Below are 25017 nucleotides of genomic sequence, written 5' to 3'. Positions count from 1 at the left end.
ATTAAAAAAAAGTTGTTGTTGGGGCACATGACTTTATTTATTTTTATGTGGTGCTGAGGAACAAACCCAGTGCCTTGCACATGCTAGGCAAGTGCTTTATTGCTGAGCCACAATCCCGGCCCCACATATGGCAAATTAAGAAGACAGAGACTGGCTAGCTACAGGGCTGGGGTGCTGCTCAGTGGTAAAGCACTTGCCTAGCATGTGTGAAGCCCTGGGTTCCATCCCTAGCGAACCCCCCCTCGCCCCTCCTCCAGAGGGGCTATACATCATTCCCTATTTCTTAACATAGGAATTCTCTCTCAATCATCCTATGAGTCTTGCATGAAAATGCTTGGATGTAACTATTCATTTTGTAATTACCAAGTCCCCAAATTGTAGTCTTAGTTCCTAGAACAGATCCAAGGACACAACAGATAGGCATTTAACAAATAACTAATAAATTAATTAATTAATGTTACCATTTCACTCAAAGACAAAAATTCTTCCAAAATACATTAAGTAATGTACAGCCTTTAAAAAACCCAATCATAAGACAATTGTCACTTTGTTATATGAACTGGTACCCCATCCCTCAAAAAAGGACAAATTTATCTCTGTAATTCTTTATTAAAAATACTGCTGTACACATAGAGACTGAAAACAGGATTAAAGATGAATAACACATATTGGGATCATGACATTAGAACTTAACATACTGGTGCTTTTTAGGGGAAGTTGTTGACGTCCAGATCACAGAACCAAGGTCAAAAGCAAAACACAAAGGTACCCTCAAAATATTTACAATGAAGTAAATATGCTAACAGAATTTAAAATAGGTACAAAAAACTAAAATGACCAACATTACATGATTTTAAGAGTTGTCCTTTCTGTGCTTTTATCTGTCATAACAGGAAGGTATAAGAAGTTTACATCCTTAATTTGACTATCCTCAGATATTAAAATCTTCCTATGGATTAAAGATTAACTTTTAGACAACCTCTTAAATGGAATTACACTATGGAAAAGAGGGCTCCCCTAAAAAGCACCTAAGCAGAACTGAGAGTTCTTTTGAAAACCATTCCCAATAAAAACTAAATGAAAAATAAATATAAAACAAAGCTAAAAAATATGCATTACCTGACACCAACTGTTCTCTGGCTGACAATATTTACTCATGGAAACATATCAGCTGTCTACCTTTTATATTGAAACCAAGTCCTGAGGTTAGGGGCTGAAGCAAACTAGCATTTATGATGCAGACATTCTTGGGTTTGTGATGTGAACTTGCCTTGCAGAGGGAAGTTTGCTGGTCTATACAGAATGAAAGATTCAAGCCCTATTATACCCCTGCCATTCCTTAGCTTTCACAAAACATTGGTCCACAAATTAAAATTTTCAAAAGTTCCCAGACCCCAAAAATAAAATAGATGATCCCCTTTCATTTTCAAAGAAAACAATATTGGAAAAAATCTCCAGCCCGCTTATAAATTAAGCATTTCATATTTCTTCTAGAATACAAGTAGTTCTTTTTTGTACAAAAGAATTACAATATGATTTGTCAAAAAACATATAAAAAGACAGCTGCTCTTTCTCAAATACATGAGCTAATGATAAAAGACTTTTGCATGTTAATGTCTCCAAGTTCTTGTTCCTTTTACATAAAAAAGAACATTATGGTGGCAAATGTTAATTATCTTTGAATATTGAACATTATGTTCTTTTAAAATCCATCCAGATCAAATGCAATAATTGATTTTCTTGTTAACTCAACAACTGATGCTACCAATCGTGGACTCAAACACTAGTTAAAATGTGTAAAGCGTGTCTCTGGTCTTCAAAGCTTTCAGGTGAAGAGAGGTGCTTTTTCTTGATGCAAATCTCAAGGCAGAGAAAAATCATTTTAAAGCTTATAAAAAGTGGACAGAGAAATATTAAAAACTTCTCTGAAATATACAAATGTGTACTATTATTAAAATTGAAGACAGTAACATCAGTTGCAAGTGCTTGGGAGTCTGTCCTGACCTTCTGAGTTTCCACATTTTCTTCATAGTTGAATGGTGAGCACCCAGTGCTAGTAAAACATTCAGTGCTGGGAAAGGAGATAGAGTCTTCATTACTGTTTTTTATGAAAGAAAATTCCTATGTATTTGGCAGTCTTCAGTATCAAAGTATAGGTATTTCATTAACTAGAAATTCCATGAATACCCAAGTTTGGCGACAATTGCATGTCCAAAGAGTAAGAAAATTATGAGGAAAATTCCAAACTTTTGAGATGGACTTATTCAGGAAGATTCCGCAGAGTGAGTTATTATCAAAAGTACTATTACTTTGGGCTAAGCAGTGACTGCAAAGGCACAGCAGATCGTTATCCCTCCAAATTCAGGCTGTAAAATCTCAGAAAGCTCTTGATGCCAGACCACTGCTGTGTTAAGTTCATCTTCTGAACAGTGTCTCTGTGTCTGTATCCAGTGTAAAGTACCATTATAAAGCTGTGGTTCAAAGAACAGAACTTTATACAAGAAGAAGAAAAAAAATAATAAAAAAAAAAGGAAACTGGAAATAACCTAAAGTAATATACTCCTGAACTTTAGGCCTTTAACACAATTTCTTCATTTTTTTTTCTATTATAAAATTGTATAAATGTAAAACTGACTAGCAGGCAAATGCCTTTTTAAAAAAATGCTCTGGGTGAATTTGGAGCAAAGAGCTAAACATGCTCCTTCAGTTACTGTTTATCTGATCCTTCTTCATAAGGATTTAAATCAACTAGTAGGGGAATTTATATGCAACAATTCACTGATATCTCTCTGTGTATTCTTAAAAACAAAACAAAAATCTCAATTTGAACTAACAGTGGGTGGCATATAGAGCTTGCATAAATATTCTTGTAAGAATTATGCACTATACTGCACTTGTATGAAATGATTTACCTGGTCCATTATGTCATTCAGGGTAACCCATCCCCAAAAGAACAAATTCTGCAACCCTCAATGGCAAAAATGCTGCCCAGTATGGTTTCACAAAAATGTCCTTGCAAATAGTTTCCCTTAATAAGAATACAATGTGGCAAAAGTTCAAAGATCAGAAAAAAGTCTTTAAAAAATTAAAATTAGTGCATACAACAAGTGGAAAAAACAAAAGCAGGAACATCATTCACCTGATGGTGCTCCTTGATCTGAAATGAATTCTTCACAGACAGAGCCTCCAATGGCAGCCAGAGCTCTTGAATAAGTGAAACATTTTTCCTTTCAAGTAACAGTGCACCTGACCCAAGTGCAAGCAGCTTTACTCATCTCCTATTTGTTTCCCCAATGTGAAAGGAGATGATGAAAACAGTTCAGCTGTAGTGCAATTTGCTACTGGTTAAGTTCCTCAGCCATGTCCTGCGTGTGTTTTTAGCAAATACTACAACTGACCATTTGCAGCTGCAATCAGTTCTTGAAAAGTATTTTCAAAGCAGCGCTTTAAGTCACTGTAAGTCACCACAAGTACACTCTTCTCATCTCTGGAAATCAGGCTTATTTTTTCTGGCACACCAGCATCTAGCTGAAACAGATACATAAAATAAGAAGTTCATACCATGTGGAAGAGAATATACTTTATTTAGGACATTTCCAACAGTGATAACTGAAATGTTTTTAAAAACTTGTTACATTCCCTTTCAGATATCTATAAATACTTTTCCACTAGTCTTTATGGACCCAATTTTTAACTCAGATAATCTATTTTTCAAATACTCTCTTTTGTCCCTTCTGCTTAAATATTTGTTTGCATTAGCATATGATTACACACTATTGATTTACAAGTTATAACAATTTACTATTATCTCCAAATCAAAAGTGCCTTCCTATTTGGGCATTCTTAATTAACTCCTGTTATTAAACTTTTTATACATTTACTTTTGGTATTTCCTCTCATGTAAATGTTAGCTACTCACTTTATCTGTTGCGATTTGGCAGTAACTTTTACGAGATTTTTACAAAACATAAATACCAATCCTTAGTCCATCAAATAACTTGCTTTGTTATGATTTTTACTTTCCTTGATAGTTTTCAATGTATATTTCTTCTTTTATTATTTCATTAACTGATTCATTAAAATATATTTAAAATCTGTTTAAGGTTCAAACTTTCAGAACAGTTCACTTATTAATTTGTGTCATTTCCACCAAAATAAGCTTATGTAAAATCTTAATTTAAAAAAAATCAACATGACCATCCTTCCGTTTTAATTTATTACACTCTTCAAAGTCAGAAAATTGTCACACTTCAGATTTGGAATAAATTTATTAATATCAGCTATTTAAAAAATTTTTTTTAGTTGGACACAATACCTTTATTTTATTTATTTACTTATTTTATGTGGTGCTGAAGATTGAACCCAGTGCTTCACATGTGCAAGGCAAGCACTCCACCATTAAGCCACAACCCCAGCCCCAATACAAGCTATTTTTATGATATAAAACAAAATTTCTTCAAATGTTCCATTTTTCTGATATTCATTACATAGTCTTTCTTTATCATAACTGTCTATGGCTTATTCCACCTGTTCCAGCTTTCTGTTAATATTAGTTCTATGTATTTCTAATTACTGGTGCTTTGATAAATTATATTCCACACATTGCTCTGAAGAATATATTTTGCCTTTAGGAAAAATAAAAGATAAATATGTAAATTATAATGGGCTAATTTAATGGTATACATAGTTTTGTGCTGCTGAAAATACTCTAGAAAGTTTTAAAGAAATTCCAAACAAGGCAAAGCCTAACATTTTCCCCAAAGGGTTATTACTACATTGTGCATTAACAGCTCAAAAATACGTACTCTATATAGGTATTTTCTCCTCTGGTACTTAAAAAGGCCAAGGATCTGTAAATATTTTCTGTAAAGGGCTATATAGTAAATGTTTAGGTTTTGGGGAACATGTATTAGTCTCTGTCACATACTATTTTCTTTTTTTTCCCCTCCAACTTTTTAAAAATATGAAACTATTTTGGCTTATAGGGATATAAACGGACAGCTGTGAAATAGATTTGCCTGCTGGCCATAGTTTGCCAACCCCTGGTTTACACATAAACCTCCACAAAGACTATAATTTACTTCTAAAGATCAGTTCTAGACTCTGCACTTCCACATAATCCATTTAAAAAAAAAATAGTGTTCCTTCTTTCCTCTGTAAATTGTTTCTCTTAGCACTTTCAAACTCCTTTTTTTTGGGGGGGGGAGGGGGATACTAGGGATTAAACTCAGGGGCACTTCATTCACCACTGAGCTACCCCAGCCCTTTCCTTTTTTATTTTGAGAAAGAGTCTGGCCTTGAACTTGTGATCCACTTGCGATCCTTCTGCTTCACCCTCTTGAGTCACTGGGATTATAGGTGTGCATCACGAGGCCCGGCTCCTAGCACTTTCAAAAACATACAGCTCACATCTCACAAAAGTTTATGACATATCTCTATTTAATTCATCTAATCACCAAATTCACTTATACCACTTTTGCACATTTATTATTATAGTACTGTAGTTGACAATATAGGAACTAATAACAATACCATTCACAATGACTACATTCAATTTTTAAAAAACATTTAAAAAAATAATTTTTCTGTTTTCCCATTCATTGTTTTATTTGGTACCACAAAATTACATGTAAATAAAATGTAGTACAAGAGGGGCAAAACAGTCATTTTTGACCACTACAAAAGACCCATAATAAAAAATTCCGGAATTTCTCTTATAAGGTGTTAGAAAATCTTCCTATACTAGAAAATCACGAAAAAATATCTTGTAGAGTATAGAAGGAGTATATACTGATTTCTTAAGTCTCTTAATCTTTGTATAAGATGCATCTCTATAAATTACAGGTAGCATTGTGATCTTCAAAATCCAGATACGAATTACCTTGTTAAGACAAGAAATGATATGACTGAGGTCAATCCAGGGAGCACCTGCTTCTGTCACCTGATGAAAAAGATGATCCCTAAAGAGTTTCAACAGATAACGGTCTCCAGTCTCTGACCAAGTAGGATCCTTCTGAAACCTGGGGGAAGTTAATATTTCACCTCAGTAACTCATGCTGTATGCCACATGGCCACCTGTTCATTTCTCAGACTCAAAACTAGTTTAATTTTTTCCCTAATGAAAAGAGATTTTAGGCAATGTTTTTGTTTGTTTGTTTGTTTTTTAAATCCATTAAACACCGAAGTATATAAATTTCAATTCTCGGGGGGCAACAACCATCTATGAATTATTGTACCTCTTACTTCAGTCCTTACAATTAGATAAAATGGAGAACAAAGAAAGAAAACTTTAGACATCTTTAGACTAAAGTTCTAAGAGAATATTCTTTTTTCCTTCCTTCCCAAGTTAGAGATGGCCAGCTAAGTTTTCCACTTCATTAATGAGCACAATACAGAAAAATGTTCAGAAACAAAATAAAACAAAGGTAGAGTTTGGTTTCCTACCATTTTACCTAAAGGAAAGTTGCAAAGAACTAGAGAACCAGACGACCACTGTTACTTTTCAGTGATCTTAGGAACTGACAGTCTAGTGGGGAAACAGATGTTATTCAAATAATCAAAGAAAGTGTTAACTACATATTGTAAACTACATATTTATACAATGCTATTATAAGAAAGGGATAGGATACAGAATGGAACCATGGATTCCTCTGGGAGGAAGGTTTTCCAGAGGAAGTAGTGGCTGCTTTTCCTTTATTTAGAGAGATGGATACTTGTAAAGGACAACATGGAACACGGAGAAAACTTAAGAAAGGTGTTTCTAAATGCAGTGGTTTTTTTTTTTTTTTTAAAGGAGAAAAGAAAAAGTGTGAAAATAGAATATAAAGGGAGGGAAGGCAAGAAGATAAGGGCAAGGAGGAGCCAGAAAGAAGACAAGGTCAAAAAGAGAAGAGGGAGGAAAGAAAAAACCTAAAGAGAGAGAGAAGAGAGAGAGAGAGAGAGAGAGAGAGAGAGAGAGAGAGAGAGAGAGAGTGTGTGTGTGTGTGTGTGTGTGTGTGACCTGAAGCAAGAAGGAGAAATAGATAGATAAGGACCACAGTATGCACCCTTGATTTACATTTAAAAACTGGGACATGGCAGAGGGTATAGCTCAGTAGTACAATGCTCGGATAAGCATGCAGGAGACTTAATCCCCAGTACCATCAAGTCACTGTGGAGAGCTCCAATTAAAATGCAGATTAAGCATATACATTTATCTTTGTTCCCTTTCAAATTGTCACCAAATCAACAGTAAAATGTCTTTAAAAGGATGATAAACACAGGGATCAGAAGTAACAAAGTAGATAAGAGATGTTCATAAAATTTTGGAAAGTGCAAATCAGATGGGTTAAATGTTACAACTTAGCTGATTGAACAAAAAGGAACTCTAATCTAGGGTTGCAGTCAGGGGGAAATCCACAAAAAGATGCCAATGAGAAAGGCTCAAGAACTGACAGGGCCAGGCTAGGGTTGTGGCTCAGTGGTAGAATGCTCGTCTAGCATGCTTGAGGCACTGAGTTCGATCTTCAGCACCACATAAATGTGAAATAAAGATATGTGTCCACTTAAAACTAAAAAATAAATATTAAAAAAAAGAACTGATAAGGCCTACGACAGGTGGAGATATGGGTTGAAGTCAGCAGAATTAAGGAAAGATTCTATAAACAGCAAATAGATTACTCATCTCAGCCCTGCTCCTAGCTCTGCCTTGAAGAAATATAGATGTTTACTTTGTAGAAGGGATGAAGCAGAAAAGCTCCAGCTCCAAGGATGCCAGCAAAAGAGTAGCTGAGGAGGTGAAGAGTGGTAGATAATACATTATTCAACAAGCACCTCCCCGCTGCCTGGTTTCCAAACCATGGCTGTCAGGAGTACACCACGAACAGTAGGTCAGAACATTCTTTCCAGGGGATGCCAAAATTAGCCAAGAAAGAAGATATTTGAGAGTACACTAAAAATGAACAAAACCCAAGCTTAATAGTATATATCCTGATCTAAAGAAAAGCTCAATGTTCTATAATTCCTACAGAGCTTTTTAGGACCTCATTTTTAATAGTAATGGGTAGCCAAGTGTACAAAACCCTTTGAAGAGAAAACAAAATAAAGTAAGCCCTTATTTCCTGAGATATTACAGAGAACAGAACAAATCCCACTCCATTACCTAAAAAAGAAAAAAACCAATCACCACCAAAAATTCTGTCAGTGTCATTGACAAAAATGATATAAAACATTCAAAGAACAGAAAAGTTTTGGGAAATTAAAAATATGACAGCAGAAATTTAAAAATTCAACAGGATCAGAACAAACTTGAAGTTTAATTTTAAAATTTAGAGAGAATGAAACTTGAAACAATGCCCAGAAATAATAATTAAAAAAAAATAGAAGAAATATTAGAAAACCACAAAAATCTAACATTTGAGCAATAGGAATTACTATAAGGGGAATAAAAGAGTTACTAAAGAAGTAGTGAAGGGGCTGGGGTTGTGGCTCATCGGTACAGCACTTGCCTAGCACATGTGAGGACCTGGGTTTGATCCTCAGCACCACATAAAAATAAATAACTAAAGGTGTTATGTCTAACTACAACTAAAAAATAAATATTTAAAAAGAATTAAATAAAAAAAAAGAAGTAGTAAAGATCCTAGAAGAGAAAAACTTAATTTCCAAGATTAAAAGGACCCACTTGTTTTTTGAAACTAAAACACACATCAAGGAACATCACTGTGAATTTCTGAACATAAGTGGCAAAGCCCTAAAAGCTTGGAAGAAAGGAAAAAATTTGGAGAGAAAATGGCTTTAAATTTGTCTGGCAGTTAAAAGACAATGGAACAATGTTTCATACTCTGAACAAAACTATCATTACTTTTAGTTAACAAAATCAATAAATAGCAATTAAAGTGTAGAAATCATAAAGGAGGAAATGTAACTATCATTATTTGTAGATGGTAAGACCATAAACTGGGAAACTCAAAAATCTATTATAAATTTATCCAAACAAGGTATCAGGTGTACAAAATCACAGAATTCAATTAATTTATATGAACAACTAGTGGTAAGAAGACAGAATAGGGGAGGGGCAGACATAAAATACCTAAGAATAAAATTCAATATGCTAGAACTACATAATGAACCCATATACTACTGAAGAATAGAAAAGTAGACATCAATGAATAAAATGACATAACCACAATTTTCAAGACACTAATATTTAAAACTACAAATGTACCTTAAGTTTACTGATACTCATAATAGTCATCTTCCCTATATAAATACCATCAGATTTATTTTTTCTAAGACATTAAATGAACTGATTAACAGTTTTCAGAAAACAATGAAAAAACACATAGTGAATGGAGATGGAGAAGAACTAACACTACTAGATTTGGTGGTGGTGGTGGAAGGGCTTAACTAGGGATTGAAACCACGGGTGCTTTACCACTGAGCTACATCCCCAATCTCCCCGCCGCCTTTTTTTTAAAAAAATTTAATTCTGAGACAGGGTCTAAGTTGCTGAGGCTGGCCTCGAACTTGCAACCCTCCTGCCTCAAATTCCTAAGTTGCTGATACTTGGGGTTGAGTCCAGGCCCTTGGGAGGGGCAGACATAAAATACCTACATGCCTGTATCCAGCGAACCTACTAGATTAAAATTCCTATCATTAAAAGAATGTGTAGGAGGCGCTGTATCATACTATAAGCAAAAGTTAGACAATTTAAAAAATGCTTTTTATCTACTAGGTAGTTGCCTGGAGGGAAAAAAGCCTGGATTCATACCTTACACCCTACATAATTTCTAAATATACAAAAAATTAATATGAATGAATGAAACCACAAGCCACAAACATTCTCGAAGAAAGCATGAAGTAATTCCTTCATATAAGGCTCAAAATCCAGAGGCATAGAAGTTAGATCATTAGACTACATATGTAAATATCTGCATGGGGGGAAATGAGCAAAGTCAAAAGAAAAATGACAGCATTAAAAGAAAAAAATCACAAAGACTAAATCTCTCTAACTCTTATCTATATCAATTAAGAAGACAGGCAATCCAGCCAAAAATAAAAATGGGAAAGGATATGTACAGACAGAAAAGAAACAGATTAAAAAAAAAAAAAAAAGATACTCAAGTAAGTCCCTTAAGAATAAATTCAAACTAAAACTTCACTAAAATCATTTTCTTATCCATCCGGTTGATCAAACTCCAAAACTTTGAAAAAGGTATTGTTGGTGAGGCACTCTCATAAATTATACAAACTTTTTCTGCAATAGCTCTGAAATTATAGTGATATATCCACTAATTAGCAATTACAATTGTGCCTATCATTATGCACATACAAAATTAAACAAAATTAAGCCACATAACTTAGTCCCTATAGCACTGTTTACACCAACAAAATACTAAAAACAACACAAATGTCCATCCACAGGGAACTTAAGAAATAAAAGTAATCCATGGAATGATCATTATTTGACATAAAATGTGAGGAAGCATAGCTTAGTAGCTAAGAGCACAGGCCCTAAAACCACAGAGTCTAGATTCAAATCCTGAATCCTGGCTCATTTACTTAATAATTATGTGACCTTGGACAAGTTACTTAATCCATCTGTGCATCATTTTCTGTTAAATCAGAATAACAACAGTACCCCTGTCACAGAGTAATCATAAGAAGTAAATCAGGTCATATTTGTATACTGTTTAGAATGGTGCTCGACATATACTCAACATAAACATAAAGACTTCCAAAATAAATTTTTATAAAAAGTAATATATAAAGAATGCTGAGTATGGTTTGCAATTTTTATATTTAAAAAGAGGAAGCCAGGCATGGTGGTACATGCTTGTAATCCCACTTACATGGGAGGTTAAGGCAGGAAGATTCAAAGTTTAAGGCCAGTATGGGCAATTTAGTGAAACCCTGTCATAAAATAAAAAGGGCTGGAAATATAGTTCAGTGGTACAGTGTTGCCTAGAATGTGCAAGGGCCTGAGGTCAAACCCAAGTACCGAGGACAAAAAAAAAAAAAAAAGGTGGGGGTAATGGTAGTGCTGGATAAAATACAGTAGTATATGTAGCTCAGGAAGGGTATAGAAAAAAATCAAAACTAAGTATTAGTGGGTACAATTGGTGAGGTTAGGGATGTCAGTTTTGAAGAGAGATTTTGTATTTTTCACCATAAATCTTTTAATACTGGTGATATATAACCGAATAAAAATAAATTTTGGAAATTTTTCTTAGGACAACTAAGAATTTTATACTATCAATAAGATATGAAAACAGAACAAAGATATTTTTGGACTTTCAAGGACTCAAAAAACTCACCTTTCACGGGAAGCTACAGGAGAAAGTCCTCCATTAAATCAAAAGAATAAATCAAGGAAAAAAGCAAGAAACAGGGTGTCCAACACAAAGGGAGAGATAAGGAGAACTCCCAGGACAAGAGTGAAGGGAAGCTCCAGGTCAAGTATGCATTTGGGCAGGGTATAAAGCACACCAGCCCTGATGGGAACAGGAGGGTGGGGACTCTCAGGGGAATTTCTCTAAAGGGGAGGGGAAAAAAAGGAACCGATAGGTTACCTATTTTTGAAAGGTGTTTTATAACTCTGGCAGAGTGTTTGCAATGAACTCGTGGTAAATATTTTTTCCTTTGCTTAGTTTTCTATATAAGACAATTATCAACTCCAGGAAAACATAAAAACAAACAAACTGCACAGAAGAAAGGAAATATAATTATGCTTTACTATGTAGTGCAGCTATGAACAATATTTTTTACCTAGTCATAACAATGTCAACACCAAGTATAGATTTAACTCAAAATTATGGGTTAAGTGGCACAATGTAAGAGAGTGTGTTATTGAGTGTTGAAGAAAGGTGATGAGCCATAAGCTGAATTTCAATACTTAAAAAAATTAAGAAACAGCAGTTTAGGCATATATTGTAAAGTACAGAGATAAATACCAGAAGACACAGCTAAAAGAGTTTTCAAAAAGTAGTTTAACATATAATATGTCTTCTTCATTTAGGAAAATTTTGAGGGAAAACTGAGTTTTTAGACTTTGAAAAAAGGCAGTGGACTTGAATTTCATGGGTAGGAAAAAAATCCCACAAGCAACGATATCTATCTAATACCTATAACTTCAAAAAATAGATGACAATCCTGAAATATAACTTACACTTTAGTCACACTAACTGCAATTCTGTTCTGTACTTGACAGTTATATAGTACAAATATCAACTCTTATTGAGATGAGTAACTTTAATTTACAAACAGGATAGAATTAGATAAATAGAGTAAAATGGTAATGTCTTCCCAATGTTAATGTACTTTAATAGAAAATAAGAGGCAAGCAATAATTAGAAATTTCTAGGAAGTCTCTGAATGGACCAAGGAAAACTGATTTGATCCAGCTTTTAAAAAGGAAACAGGTATTTGTAAAATGTTCCCTCATGTGCAAACCACAATACAGATATTAACACTGTATTTCCTGTATGTGTTCATGTGTGTAAAATTTATAAAGTCAAACACACCTAGGCTGTGTTTGACTAGGTCACTTCACATGAGAAAAATCCCCCTCCCCCCTTTTTTTTTCAAATAAAAGCAGTAAAAATAAGGTACACACATTCTTGTTTCATAAAATAGTGCCCTTGATTAAAAATATATTGCAAAATACTGTAAATCCTTACTCCGGCCTCTCATTGATTGTTCCCAATTTTGCTAGAAGCCTAAACAGTCTTCCATTTTGAACTTCCTATAAAACATTTTAAAAAGAGAATGTTAATGTCCAGCTAATTTAACATAAAAACCAAAATTTACAAAGATTGATATCCTGCACTGATGCAATCATTAAGCAATACATTCTAACATCCCCACCAAACTTTTGGTTATACTTTTAAAACACCACAAGTCTATAATGCAGATGATCCCATTTTTAGGGACTGATAGAGTAACACACATGATAGACTTTTGTCACGTTATCACAAAAACATGAATGAAAAAGAAAACAATGCCCAGAGGATGTCAAAAATTGCTAAATATTCAGCATTTACAAAAATATTTGCAATCTTGGACGATTAGGCTCTATATTCAGTATAATAATTAGTATTTTATAACTACTTATACACACAGATCCAAGAATGTGTACAGTCTTTTTAGCTATACTTTTTACCTTTGCAAGGTCTTCTTCAATGACATCATTTCTCATTTGAGCAGCATCCAATTGAGTATAAAATCGAGCACCAATCATGGGCATGATGTCATTTACACTTCGCATCCTATTTTGGTCAGTCAACAAATACCTAACCAGGATAAAGAAGAATCACTTGAATATCTAGCATGCAGTTAAAAAAATTAAAAACAAAACCCAGCTGGGCATGGTGGGCCATGCCTATAATCCCAGCAGCTGAGGCAGGAGGATCAGAAGAGTTCAAAGCCAGCCTCAGCAAAATCGAGGTACTAAGCAACTGTCTCTAAATACAAAATAGGGTTGGGATGTGGCTCAGTGGTCAAGTGCCCCTGAGTTCAATCCCAGGTAAACTCTCCCCCCCCCCAATAAAACAATAATAATAAATAAAAGACCAAACCCACAAATACATAGTTATTGCTTTAATCATCACCTAGTGCACTCAATCTGAAAACATACTTTTCATGCAACTCAGGTTCACCTTTAAAGCTTAATTATTATTTCTCTTCTTGGAAAGCTTTTAAGAGCCAACAGAAAAAAAACATGTCTCTTTCTACATATTTTCACTACTGAAGAAGTAAGAAAGAAAAGTAGAGGAAGGTTCTACTTACCCATTTCAATTCTCAAACCCTTCTTTATAACAGTGCTAGATGAAAAGATAGTTACAAACTTTTTGAGAGGGGTGAAACACTGAATGGCTATGGGGTTGAGAGCTTTTCCTGTTGCTCATCAAAGGTAATTTTTTGCTGTTGTTTTCAAGATAGAGATCTTGCTATGTTGCACAAGCTAATCTTGAATCATTGGGCTCAAATGGTCTTCTTGCCTCAGCCTCTAAATACATGAGACTACAGGTGCATGCCACTGCACCTGGCCAAAGATAATTTTTGAAACTAATACTGGGTCTTCAATTTTGCTAAACTGAATGAGCCCTAGCATTTTTTGGAAGCTGTATTCTGCTCTGCCACTTTAATTTACCAAGTGTCATCATATATTCATCTCTGAGCAATCTTTATGTGCAACACAGATCAAAAGAGTCCAATTCTAGCTTACTGTCTTCACAGGACTTATCACTATCTGAAAATCTTATTTGCTTACATGTTTATTAACTTTTCTCCCCTTAGAATATAAGTTTCCAAAAGATGGAAATCTTGCTCAATTGAAGTATTCCCAGCATTTGGGATATAGTAGGTATTTTCTTATTGAATAAATGAATGATTACCCATGCCAATAATCTACAGTATCTTAGCTATTTATCTGTAATTACTAACATTTATATTGGCCAATAATATTGGAAGTTATTATAAGCTATGTAACTTTGACAAGTTACTTTACCTATGTCTGAAATTTGTTTCTAAAATGGGGCTAATAATGACATCAAACTTACTATTATTGGGAGAATTAAGTAAATTAACTCACATTATGCAGTTCAAAAGTTCCTGACATATGGTTTATTGGTATAAAAATTTTCGTTTGTAATTATTAAAGTACGACTTTTTGTTTACTCTTTAATGAAAATTTCAAACATTTATTTAAAAAAGTAGAATAATAAAACGAAACCCCATGAATCATCAACCACTTTGGATAATTATGAACATATAATTTGTTACGTTTTTATCCTCTACTTCCAATTTTTAAATCTAGAGATTATAACCTGAAATTATCTGAAACATCCTAGGTTTTGCAAACTCAGGCTTGGAATCACTGCTGTTGTCACACATAAAACAAATATTTTCATTTAAAAAATAAACCATCTTATTCAACTACTAATAGGATCCAGGCAATGACTGGCTTCCAGTGTTCTGTCACAAGAACATTTACACCATTTATTAACAATTCCATATCCCAGGGCTGGTCCAAAAACAAAGTGGATCATCCAGGGCTACATAGAAAGATTAGAAGGGACAGCTGGAAGCTAAAGGAAACTGTTGATTAGGATCAATAAATTCTAATTCCTTCTAGAACATAACAAGAAAAATTACAAAAGTATTTCCCTAGCTTCTCTGCTCAAAATGTGATCATAAAGGTTGCAATTGCCAACCCTCTGAAATCTACCAATATTAGATATGTCTGAAATAGGGAGAAGTCCTCCTGTGTTGAGAGTAGTCCACAATGCTTTTTTTTTTTTTAATTTAAAGCCAAACTCATTTCAAACCTATGTTTAAGAATTCCATGGAGTCTTAGGATACTGGAGCATAAGCACGGGATCCTCTACACTGTTTTTTTGATGCATGTTTGGATCAGAGAATATATAATTAGAATGCATTTGAGGTTTATTTTATGATAGCTTTCATACTCTGGCCAAGAGAACTTTCTGAAATGATGAAAATGTTCTGTCTGTGTGTCCAATATATTAGCCAGGAGCTACATGTGGCTATTGAACCCTTGAAATACAGTTAGTAAAAATCAAAGAACTGAATTTTTAATTTAATTTTAAAAGGATACATGTAGTTAGAGAACATCAGTATAGCTCTAGAGGTTGTGCATTAAAATATCGATAATTAATTAGAACGCATGGCTTATTAACTTATTCCAAGAAATATATACTTGGGAATAAAAAGAAAAGTCATCTGTGTTTTGCTTCATTTTAAATAGTGGGAACTAAAACAGAATCACTGTTAAAAGGATCCACATGAAAATAAGCAATACACAAAATAAAAAGCTCAATCTCATATGATAAGTGTGCAAGTGTGTGTGTGTGTGTGTGTGTGTGTGTGTGTGTGTGTACATATATTTTATCATATATTAAAACTTACAAGATCAGATTCTTCAGGTCAGAGGAGTAGTTGATTGTCACTAATTCCATGGCTTTCTGTAAATTCTCTCTCTGTATTCCTGCCAAAGAGTTGCAAGCCAAAGCCAACACAACTTTTCCTAATGATATCAGATCTGCTTGCTGACATGAAAGAATAAATATAACTTTTAATTTTTATTTCATAGGTATACATTTAATACATGATACTACTACCCTAATAGAAAATATTTTAAATAAGCTGAAGAATTTAGGGCAGGGTTCTAAAATATGAATATTCATCAAAATCACCTGGGAGCTTCTTAAAAAGGTAACTTCTGAGCTTCACCTTCAGAGATTATCATTTAGTGAACAGTCCCAACATTTCTAAAGCACACAAGTAATTCTGATAAATGCAGTTCTAGGATTACATCTAAGAAACATTACTCTAAGTAGTTAACATGCCAGCTATGAAACTGCTGCTTAAGGCTTTTTTTAAAAAAAATTCTTTTATTTAAATAGATATGATACTCTTCCTTATTACAACAAACTTAAGTTTACTACACATTTGGTTTTACTATGATTGTTGCAATTTAACATACAGAGTTTTCCCATTTTCTATGAGTTCCAGAATGTAGTGCAAATGTAAAAATTATTTGAAGGAAAGTTTTCCCATTTTAAACATAAATGTTAGCCTCATTTTGGAGCATGTTTATTCTCTAGAATATTGAAATAGTGCAAACCTGAAAGATATCCCAAATACCTTTGTTTCTAAACAAGACTATGTTTGCTTATACTCTAATAGATCTTTGAGTTCTGGAACTACCTCTTTCCTATTTTCTTTTTTAAATAATTTACCATTCTCAGGCTTTTTTTTCTAAAAGGATTTTCAAAAGACACTGACTGATTAAGTTATTTTTTTATCACCTATTATCACCCCCAAATAGTCCTACTTGGTAGGCAACCAACAATAAATGCAGTAACTCCAAGTTAACATGAAATCATTTGAAGTAATTTCTACCAGATTTCTTAAAATCTTCAAAATCCAAGATCTCATCTGAATATTAGATATATCTCATTTACTGAGTGTTGGTTTTTTGGTAAGTGTTCAAACCCAGCTGTACATTAAAATCACCTGAGAAGTTTAACAACAAAACACAACAAATAAACAAGAAAGTCACCTAGTGCTTCTCACCCAGTTTAGATGTTACCAGCCTGGGGTTTGGTCTCAGTATTGGTACTTTTCAGAGCTTCTACAAGAGATTCTGATATGCAGCCAGGGTTTCAAACCATAAGTTTAATTGAATGTCTACAACTGGCATATTTGGAAAACCACCTATTTTCAGGCAGTCATAGTGAAATTTTAATACTAGATAGCTATCCTTAACATTGTACCTAACAGGGAATAAGCATAAGTCAAACTCCATTACCTCCCCAAAGCATCCCCTCCTCCAAAAAAAATAAAATAAAATAAAATGAAATGAAATTTAAAAAGTATACAAAAACTAGCATTTGTGAATCTGACACTTTGAACATGAGATCCTAAAATTAGAAAAACTGATTAGACAGATAAACTACTTTAAATCTATCAAAAGAGATACCAAGGATTTGTGCCAGAGTTAGGATCCCAAAATGGCAGAATGGAAGGGGCATGGCAAGGAGCACTTTCACTACTGCCATCATTCCTGTTCTCAGGAGAGCACTGCTATAAAAACTCTGAGAAGTCCCTTTAATCAAATTTAAGATCAGGTAAAACTTTCTAAGTTATATTAACAAAGTTACAGAAATATTGACCAAGAGAAATCAGAGTACTGTTAATGCTAACTATAAATTTCTATAGGTGTTTCAATCAAATGTATTTAGTAAAGCAAATTGAAGGTAGTTGCTTTTTATCAAGTATTTGAGCAGCATGTACCAACATACAGTCTCTTTCAAGAGTGGAAATTTTCAGTTTGGCTCCACTTTGAATTGATGCTATACTAAGCCTCCCTCCTAGAATGTTCCATTGTTCCCCATTATGAGACAGGAAAGCAAAGGTCCAAGATAACTGAAGAACTAGGTGAGTTAAAAAAAAAAAAAATTACACCATCTATTTTGAGTACATCCCACCACCTCTCTAGGTTTGACTCAAGGTGGAAATGATCCACTTTCAAAAATAAAGCACATACACAACATGATCCAGATTAGATTAGAACTGATTTTTAAAATAAAAGACATTAATAAAAGTCTTGTTTATGAGAGTTTAACATAAAAAAAAAAAAAACCTCAGTAACTCTCCTTTCCTTGTTGCCCAACTAAATAGTTTTCCATTTGTTATTTTGCTTCTTACCTCCATCTGGTTTTTTCCCCCCATTTGTTGAATTCAGGAGGTTTTCCCCCCAACTCATTTTCAGTTTCTTCCTGATTCTTGATTTCTTGATTTCTTTCTCTGATTCTATCTATGGCTCTACTTATGTCCATTTTACTGAAAGTCAGTCTCTATGCACGTGTCTGAAACAGACTATGAAAAATATACTACAAGAAATAATGCACTCCTTTCTCATGTACCTTCTTCTCTGTAATATCACACTTCCCTTTTAGGGACTATCTTTAATTCTCTCCTATACCTTACTATAATAAACTACATGAAAAATATATCAAAAAAAAAGAAAGAAACACAAAAGAAAACCTGATATATCCTTTACTGCAGAAAAATAAGGAGAAAATAACACTTGGTTGAAGGTTGACTGAGTTTTTGAATGAGGGAAGGTCCTGGCTTACAAATGAGTTGCCCTAAAAGCTTACTAAAGTTAGTTTGAAACTCAGGGATCATTTTTGTTTCTTTACAGAGCAACTACGTAACTCATGACATAAATGAAATACTGCACATTCTGTAAGTAAACTGTAGAAAATAATACTGCTTTGGCACAGGAGGAAAAATTTTTGTTTGCATTGAGCCCAACTTCTTCTTACACTTGCTCAGCAAACACTCTACTATTGAGCTACATTCCCTGCCCATATCAGTAGTTTTAAAAAAGTATTGGGGGGGGGTGCCTAATAACTATAAGGCATGGTTTTCATTTCTAAACTACTTCTAAAATTTTATGATTGATAATGAGGTAGTCTACAAAGTAAAAAAAAAAAAGTAAAAAAAATCCCTTGAAAAATTTTATATTATTTTGATATATAAAGAGCACTAGTATTTTAATAGTTAATAAGCAGTCACTTTTTGGAAGCACAAAGATTATGAAGAAAAATTAATCAGGGCCAATTACTTAGGCACTAAGTATAAGAAAGAAGAAAAGTCACTAAGAAACATATCCTAGATGAGAAGAATAAAGCATATCCCCTTGTGTGAAAGAAAGCTGCTGCTGGGGGAAAAAACAATCAGTCCTCCCTTTACTGCTCACTAGATGTAGCTATCTAGAAAGATGTGGAAAGTTTGCATACAACTGAGTGCAATGAGTGCCTTTAAGTCTTGGGACTGCACTGCTTGTGGTTCAGCAGCAAAAAGATTTATGCATTAACTGGAACAGTAAACACTACCAGAGACTGTAGTGTTTCGTCATTTCCTTCCTCTTTGTTCTAAAATTTTGTCTTACACTAAGGTGAATGAAAATCTTCCAAAGCTTTGATCAAAAATTGAAGAGAAGAGCAATGGGCACATAAAGTATTCAAAAGATTAAAAGATTCTGTCTTTTGTCCAAAAATACCAAAAACTTGTTATCCCACAAAGAACTAAAATTGTCTTAAAAGGACAGTTGCATATACTAATGTCAAGCATGACAAAGCAAAATGGACAAGATGAAAAATTTAAATTTAGCCACATTACTTACACAGAGTAATCAGGCAAAAGCAATTATTTTTAATGCTTCCTTACAAGAGGGCTTTTCATTTTTTTTCATTTTGCAAAGCTGGGGATGGAACCCAGGGCTTCATCTGTGTGCTAAGGCAAATGTTCTACCACTAAGCTTTACCTCCAGTCCTTGTAAAGGTCTTTATTTCCTTATACCACATTAATAAGGAAATAACAACTAGAAAAATTGCTAAGAACACTGTGAGTCCTAAATCAATACTACCAGAATGAAGTTAAACAGTATCAGATATTTTTCTATACTTTATTATATTAATAAGGAAATAAGAAATAGCAAAATAGCAAAGTATAAATCAACATTACTAGAACGAAGTTATATAATAACCAAATTCTTATAATGCAGAAACAGTGAGTGACAGATTCTAACTAAATAAAAAGAAAAAAAATTACTCAGAAAATGCCAATCCAAAAACAATTCTTTGAAACTATTTCTAAAATTTTATTTTTGGTAATGAGACAAGTGTTCTAAAAGTAAAACAAAAAACAGGTTTAATTAAAGTAAAAAAGTAATGTCTTTAGTAGAATCTATTCAGCTGATTAACATTTTAATATATTTATTCTGAGTACAAAATTTCATAATCACATGAATACATTTCCATCTTAAACATCCAGAGTCTCTTGATAATATCATCAGTTCTATATATTCCAATCTATAAGGGCTCTACTCTAAATATATCACAGTGGTTAAGAAATACATGTTCAAAGTTTGCAGAGACTACTCAAGAATAAACTGAAATCTAGACTTAAAACCCTGAGTTACTTTAAAATAAAAAAAAATTTTGTTTAAGAAAACAAAAACATGCCTTAAGTATCCACAGTAATTCTAACTTACCTGATACTGAGCCATCAATGCCAATGGATTATTATTTTGACTGTTATCAAATGTCAAAACATCAAAAACTCCAACACAATTTACTCGTAACCTGTAAGGATCAGAGAATTAAAAAATAATAATTAAATATTTCTAATTATATACTAATGAGTATTTATTTAGCATTTCCTCTCATATTAAGAAGGACTCAGAATATTAGTACTCTAACTTACATCTGAATGCCTACCCTCATGTAATCTCCACCAGCCATTTTAGAGATAAGGAAATCAAAAGTCAGGAGATATCAAGTAATATGCCTTGAGTTATACAGTCAGTAACAAAGTCAGGATGATTACACATGCTTTTTTGACTAACAGATCAGTCTCCTTTTTATCACTCCAAGTTGTCTGTTAGTTACTCAGGAAAGAAAATTAGACTCCTAATACTTTCTAAAGATGTACCAGTCATTCTAAGCATTTTACATGTACTAAGCCATTCAAATCTGTCAATGAATTTATGAGTCAGGTACCCTAAAAATAAGGAAAATGGAGTTAATAATAGTACCTGTCTAATGAAGCTGAAATGCTAGGCAACTTGTTGCGGACATACAGAAACTAAGAGAGCCAGGATATGAACACAGGGAATCTGGTACCAGATCCTCAGTTTGTTATGCCATGCTGCCCAAGCAATTCCCATAATTTTGGCTACTCACAACTAGGTGAAGTCAAGGTCTGTGTTACTTATCTCTATAAGTCAATTCTCAAAGCATGAGACTAAGCCAACAGCAACACCTAGGAACTCATTAAAAATGCAAATTCTCAGGTCCCAATACAGACTTACAAAATGAAAAATTGGGGGTAGAGGGTAGATCCCAACAATCTGGTTAAACTCTCCAGGTGATTCTGTTTCATGGTAAAATTTGAGAACCATAGTTTTACATTAAAAAGTTGTGTTGATACTGCTTCTCTATTCCCATAACCCTCACCCCATATACCTTTCTAATTTTTACCAATATTTTTTGGTTAACAATCGGGTATTTCATTAAGAATTCAACATTTTATTTTTAAACTTACAAATGCACTCAAAAGTCACAGGAGTTCTTCTGGATAACTATACAACAAACCTTCACATTTTGCTTACTGTCATAAGTTAGATGGTCAATAAACTAAAACTAAAACTCAAAAAGCTAATACCTTGTTTTGCCCGTTATCAGAATCTTTGTTGGGTCCATAACTCGACATGCCAAACCTGCTGTGTGAATGGTTCGCAATGCAGAACTCAGCTGGACAATGTATGCCCAAATAAGAGATTCTGGTAATAATCCAGCATGCTGTCTAGGCAACGGTCCATCGTGTTGGCCTACAAAACAAATGAATTTTTAAAATTGACATGTTCATTTAAGTAATCAACTAAAAGACTAAAATATTCAATCCAAAATTAACAAAGAAAATTCATGTATATCTGTAGCACAACATGTCAGTGTGTGTGTGTGTGTGTGTGTTAATTTTAGTGTATTACTAAGAACTCAAAAGAAATGCCCCCATTGTTTCTATGATTGAAATTATATCATTTTTACTGTTGGTAGCAGTTAAGCTCTCGCTGAAATGTTCTTTTCTATTACCAAATAACTACTGGACAATAAACAAAAAATATTTTAAAAATTACCAAAAAACTACAAATTCTCATTAAAAACAAGAACTACAGAGATTGTTACTTTATGTAAAAGATGAATAATTACAGTGTATCCTACTGTTCAAACTTATAAGAGTTGTCCACTCTTTGGCTCTAAGGAAGCAGAAATCTCCACATTCACTTAAGTTGAATGTTTATTTTTCTTAGTCTACTCAACCTCTTCTACCTCAGACATGTCAGTGAGATAGGATGATACCCAAGTCACATAAACAAAAATGCCAAACACTGAATGTTACTTATGGATAATGATAAAAAGCAAACATAATCTGATTTTCTGTAAATACAAGGTAATCATTTTTATTCAAGTACCTCTTATAAGCGTTTTTTCATAATACCTAAATCAGAAGCAGCATATAAACTGAGTCAAAATTTTATAATTACTTCAAGGAATACAACCTTATATTCACACTTATAAATCAACCTTTTCTGAATCAGATATAAAAGTAACATAGTCAAACACCTAATTGCAGAGAAAACAAATGATAAGTATATAATTATGGCTAGGGATAAAATTTAGTAGCCCATACAAAATTAAAAAAACTACCTCTTAATTTGGACAGAATTGAAGATATCAAATCTAGAAAAAAGTGTTAGTATATTTTACAATGTGATTTAAAAAATATTTTGTGTTAATAAACTACAAAATACAAGAAAACAACAGATTTCCATAAGTGTATGTTTAAGGAAGTTATAACCACTCAAACAATATTTTAAAACACTGCAAACAGCACTGATGAAAACAAATGTTAATTTATATTAAGTAATGAGTCAACACAAAAAACAAAACAGTTAAGATAAAAATAAGCTGGAGGGCTGGGGATGTGGCTCAAGCGGTAGCGTGCTCGCCTGGCATGCGCTGGGTTCGATCCTCAGCACCACATAAAAATAAAGATGTTGTGTCCACCGAAAACTAAAAAATAAATATTAAAAATCTCTCTCTCTCTCAAAAAAAAAAAAAAAAGCTGGAAAAAATGCTATAAATGAGTGGATCTCAACAGGGAACATTTAGCAATGTCTGAAGATATATATTTCTGGTGTTACAACTGGGATACAGAAGATTGTTACTTCATCCAATAGGTAGAAGCCATTGACAAACATTCTGCAAAGCAGAGGACAGCCTCCACAAAAATAATTAAGCAGTCTAAAAAGTCAATAGTGTTGAGGTTAAAAACCCAGCTATAAATTAAAGCCAACAGTCATTTCACAGGTGTTAATACTAAAATAAACTTGAACAACAACCATATTCATCTATAGAAAGAGTCATACCACATCCCCTTCCATAAAATTATACATGTGTCTACAGATGACATGGCAAAAGAAAAAAAATGACCACACTACATGACCAGATTTTTAATGTGAAAACAACCATGTAACCACAACTTTCTTCTTTTCAACTGTCAGAATGCAGAAAGCAAAATCACAAGTAAACTGAAGCAATATATTTTTGCTTGTCTATAATTAGTCTTAATTTAAAGGAGTTATAATCTGAAAGATACTATAAGGTTATAAACTCAAATCTTGACACTCCCTTTAAGTTCTTTAAGTTACATATTCAAGAAAATCTTAACAAGATTAAAACCATAGTAAAGAATATGATGATTCTTTCTTGGCCTCAGACTAGAAAATGAGACCCTCCTCAAATATATAAGTTAATGGACATCTCAAAATGAATTTACTTTTTCTCTGAAATCATTTACATTTAAATAAACATTTATCAGAATACAATTAAAACGTCAATTCTTTGCAAAATTTAAATCATAAAATGATATGTTTAAGTCAATATTAGAAATGGGTATTAAAAAAAACATTGAAAATACTCCCTGTAAAATACTTGAATAACTTAACAGTAAACTATAAATCTATTTGAAGACTGATTTCCTAAACATGGAATTCTATCTTTAAAATAAAACACTTGTTTAGGTAAGTATCACATAAAAGATTATACAGTCACACTGGACTGTAAGAGAGTCAATAACTTATTTTTAGAGTATAAAAAAGGCAAATATTTATAATAAATGAAAGGCACAATATGATATAAAATGACAAACCCAAAACACTGCAAAGGGAAACAAAAATAAAACAAGACTTGGAAGAAATATACCAATGATTTATAATATTTGTGCTTTGGTTATGAATTAATAAGGATTATTTTTATTTTTAAATTATAAATTTTCCAAATCATCCTTATTTAGAAAGCATTGTATTTTAAAAGAAAAAAAAACATTTTAAGAGGAAAAAATATTTAACATATTCCCAGTGTGATCACAAACATCAAATGTCTAAGTCATTTATAACTCACCTTTTTTTTAATATTTATTTTTTAGTTGTAGTCAGACAAAATACCTTTGTTTTATTTATTTTTTTATGTAGTGCTGAGGATTGAACCCAGGGCCTCGCACATGCTAGGCGAATGCTCTACCACTGAGCCACAACCCCAGACCTCATAACTCATCTTAACCTCAGTAAGTATATATAACACATTGTTTCCTAACTTGTCACAAATCAACTCTATCTATTTGAGATATTACTTTTTAAAAATGCAATAGAGTCCTTATACTGAATGATTACAGGAATAAAGTTAACACATTTTTAAAAATATAAAACTACTCTTCTACCCAGCAAAAGTATTTGTCAGAATACAGTTTGCTTGCATCTTTTTCTTACCCCATTTTCTCTTTGTGAAATAGGAATCAGCATTAGGGTCATTAAAGTGTCTGCTCATCATAGTTTCTCCTCCAGCATGGAAATCATATGCAAACACAAGAGCTTAAAATAAA

The 25017-nt window shown here is 33.1% G+C and overlaps 1 protein-coding gene across 8 annotated transcripts in view; it reads right to left on the bottom strand.

Moving 5' to 3' along the window:
• Positions 1-536: 536 nt before the first annotated feature.
• Pan3 (poly(A) specific ribonuclease subunit PAN3) overlaps positions 537-25017 on the bottom strand; it is a 134077-nt gene continuing 109596 nt past the window's right edge. For 2 of the 8 annotated variants that reach the window (XM_026388356.2, XM_026388359.2), the window contains 7 exons: positions 24905-25006; positions 21742-21907; positions 20570-20660; positions 15910-16049; positions 13142-13271; positions 12660-12724; positions 3436-6020 (listed from right to left, as the gene is read on the bottom strand). In XM_026388356.2, coding sequence (XP_026244141.1) covers positions 5738-6020; positions 12660-12724; positions 13142-13271; positions 15910-16049; positions 20570-20660; positions 21742-21907; positions 24905-25006 — 977 coding nt within the window. In that variant the 3' untranslated portion in view covers positions 3436-5737. Of the gene's footprint in view, positions 6021-12659; positions 12725-13141; positions 13272-15909; positions 16050-20569; positions 20661-21741; positions 21908-24904; positions 25007-25017 lie in introns of all 8 variants that reach the window. The other 6 variants (XM_026388357.2, XM_026388360.2, XM_026388362.2 and 3 more) reach the window with 6 other exon arrangements.

Source organism: Urocitellus parryii, chromosome 2 (genome assembly GCF_045843805.1).
Source record: "Urocitellus parryii isolate mUroPar1 chromosome 2, mUroPar1.hap1, whole genome shotgun sequence".
Classification (NCBI taxonomy): Eukaryota; Metazoa; Chordata; class Mammalia; order Rodentia; family Sciuridae; genus Urocitellus; species Urocitellus parryii.
This window is presented reverse-complemented; position numbering and strand designations above follow the sequence as displayed.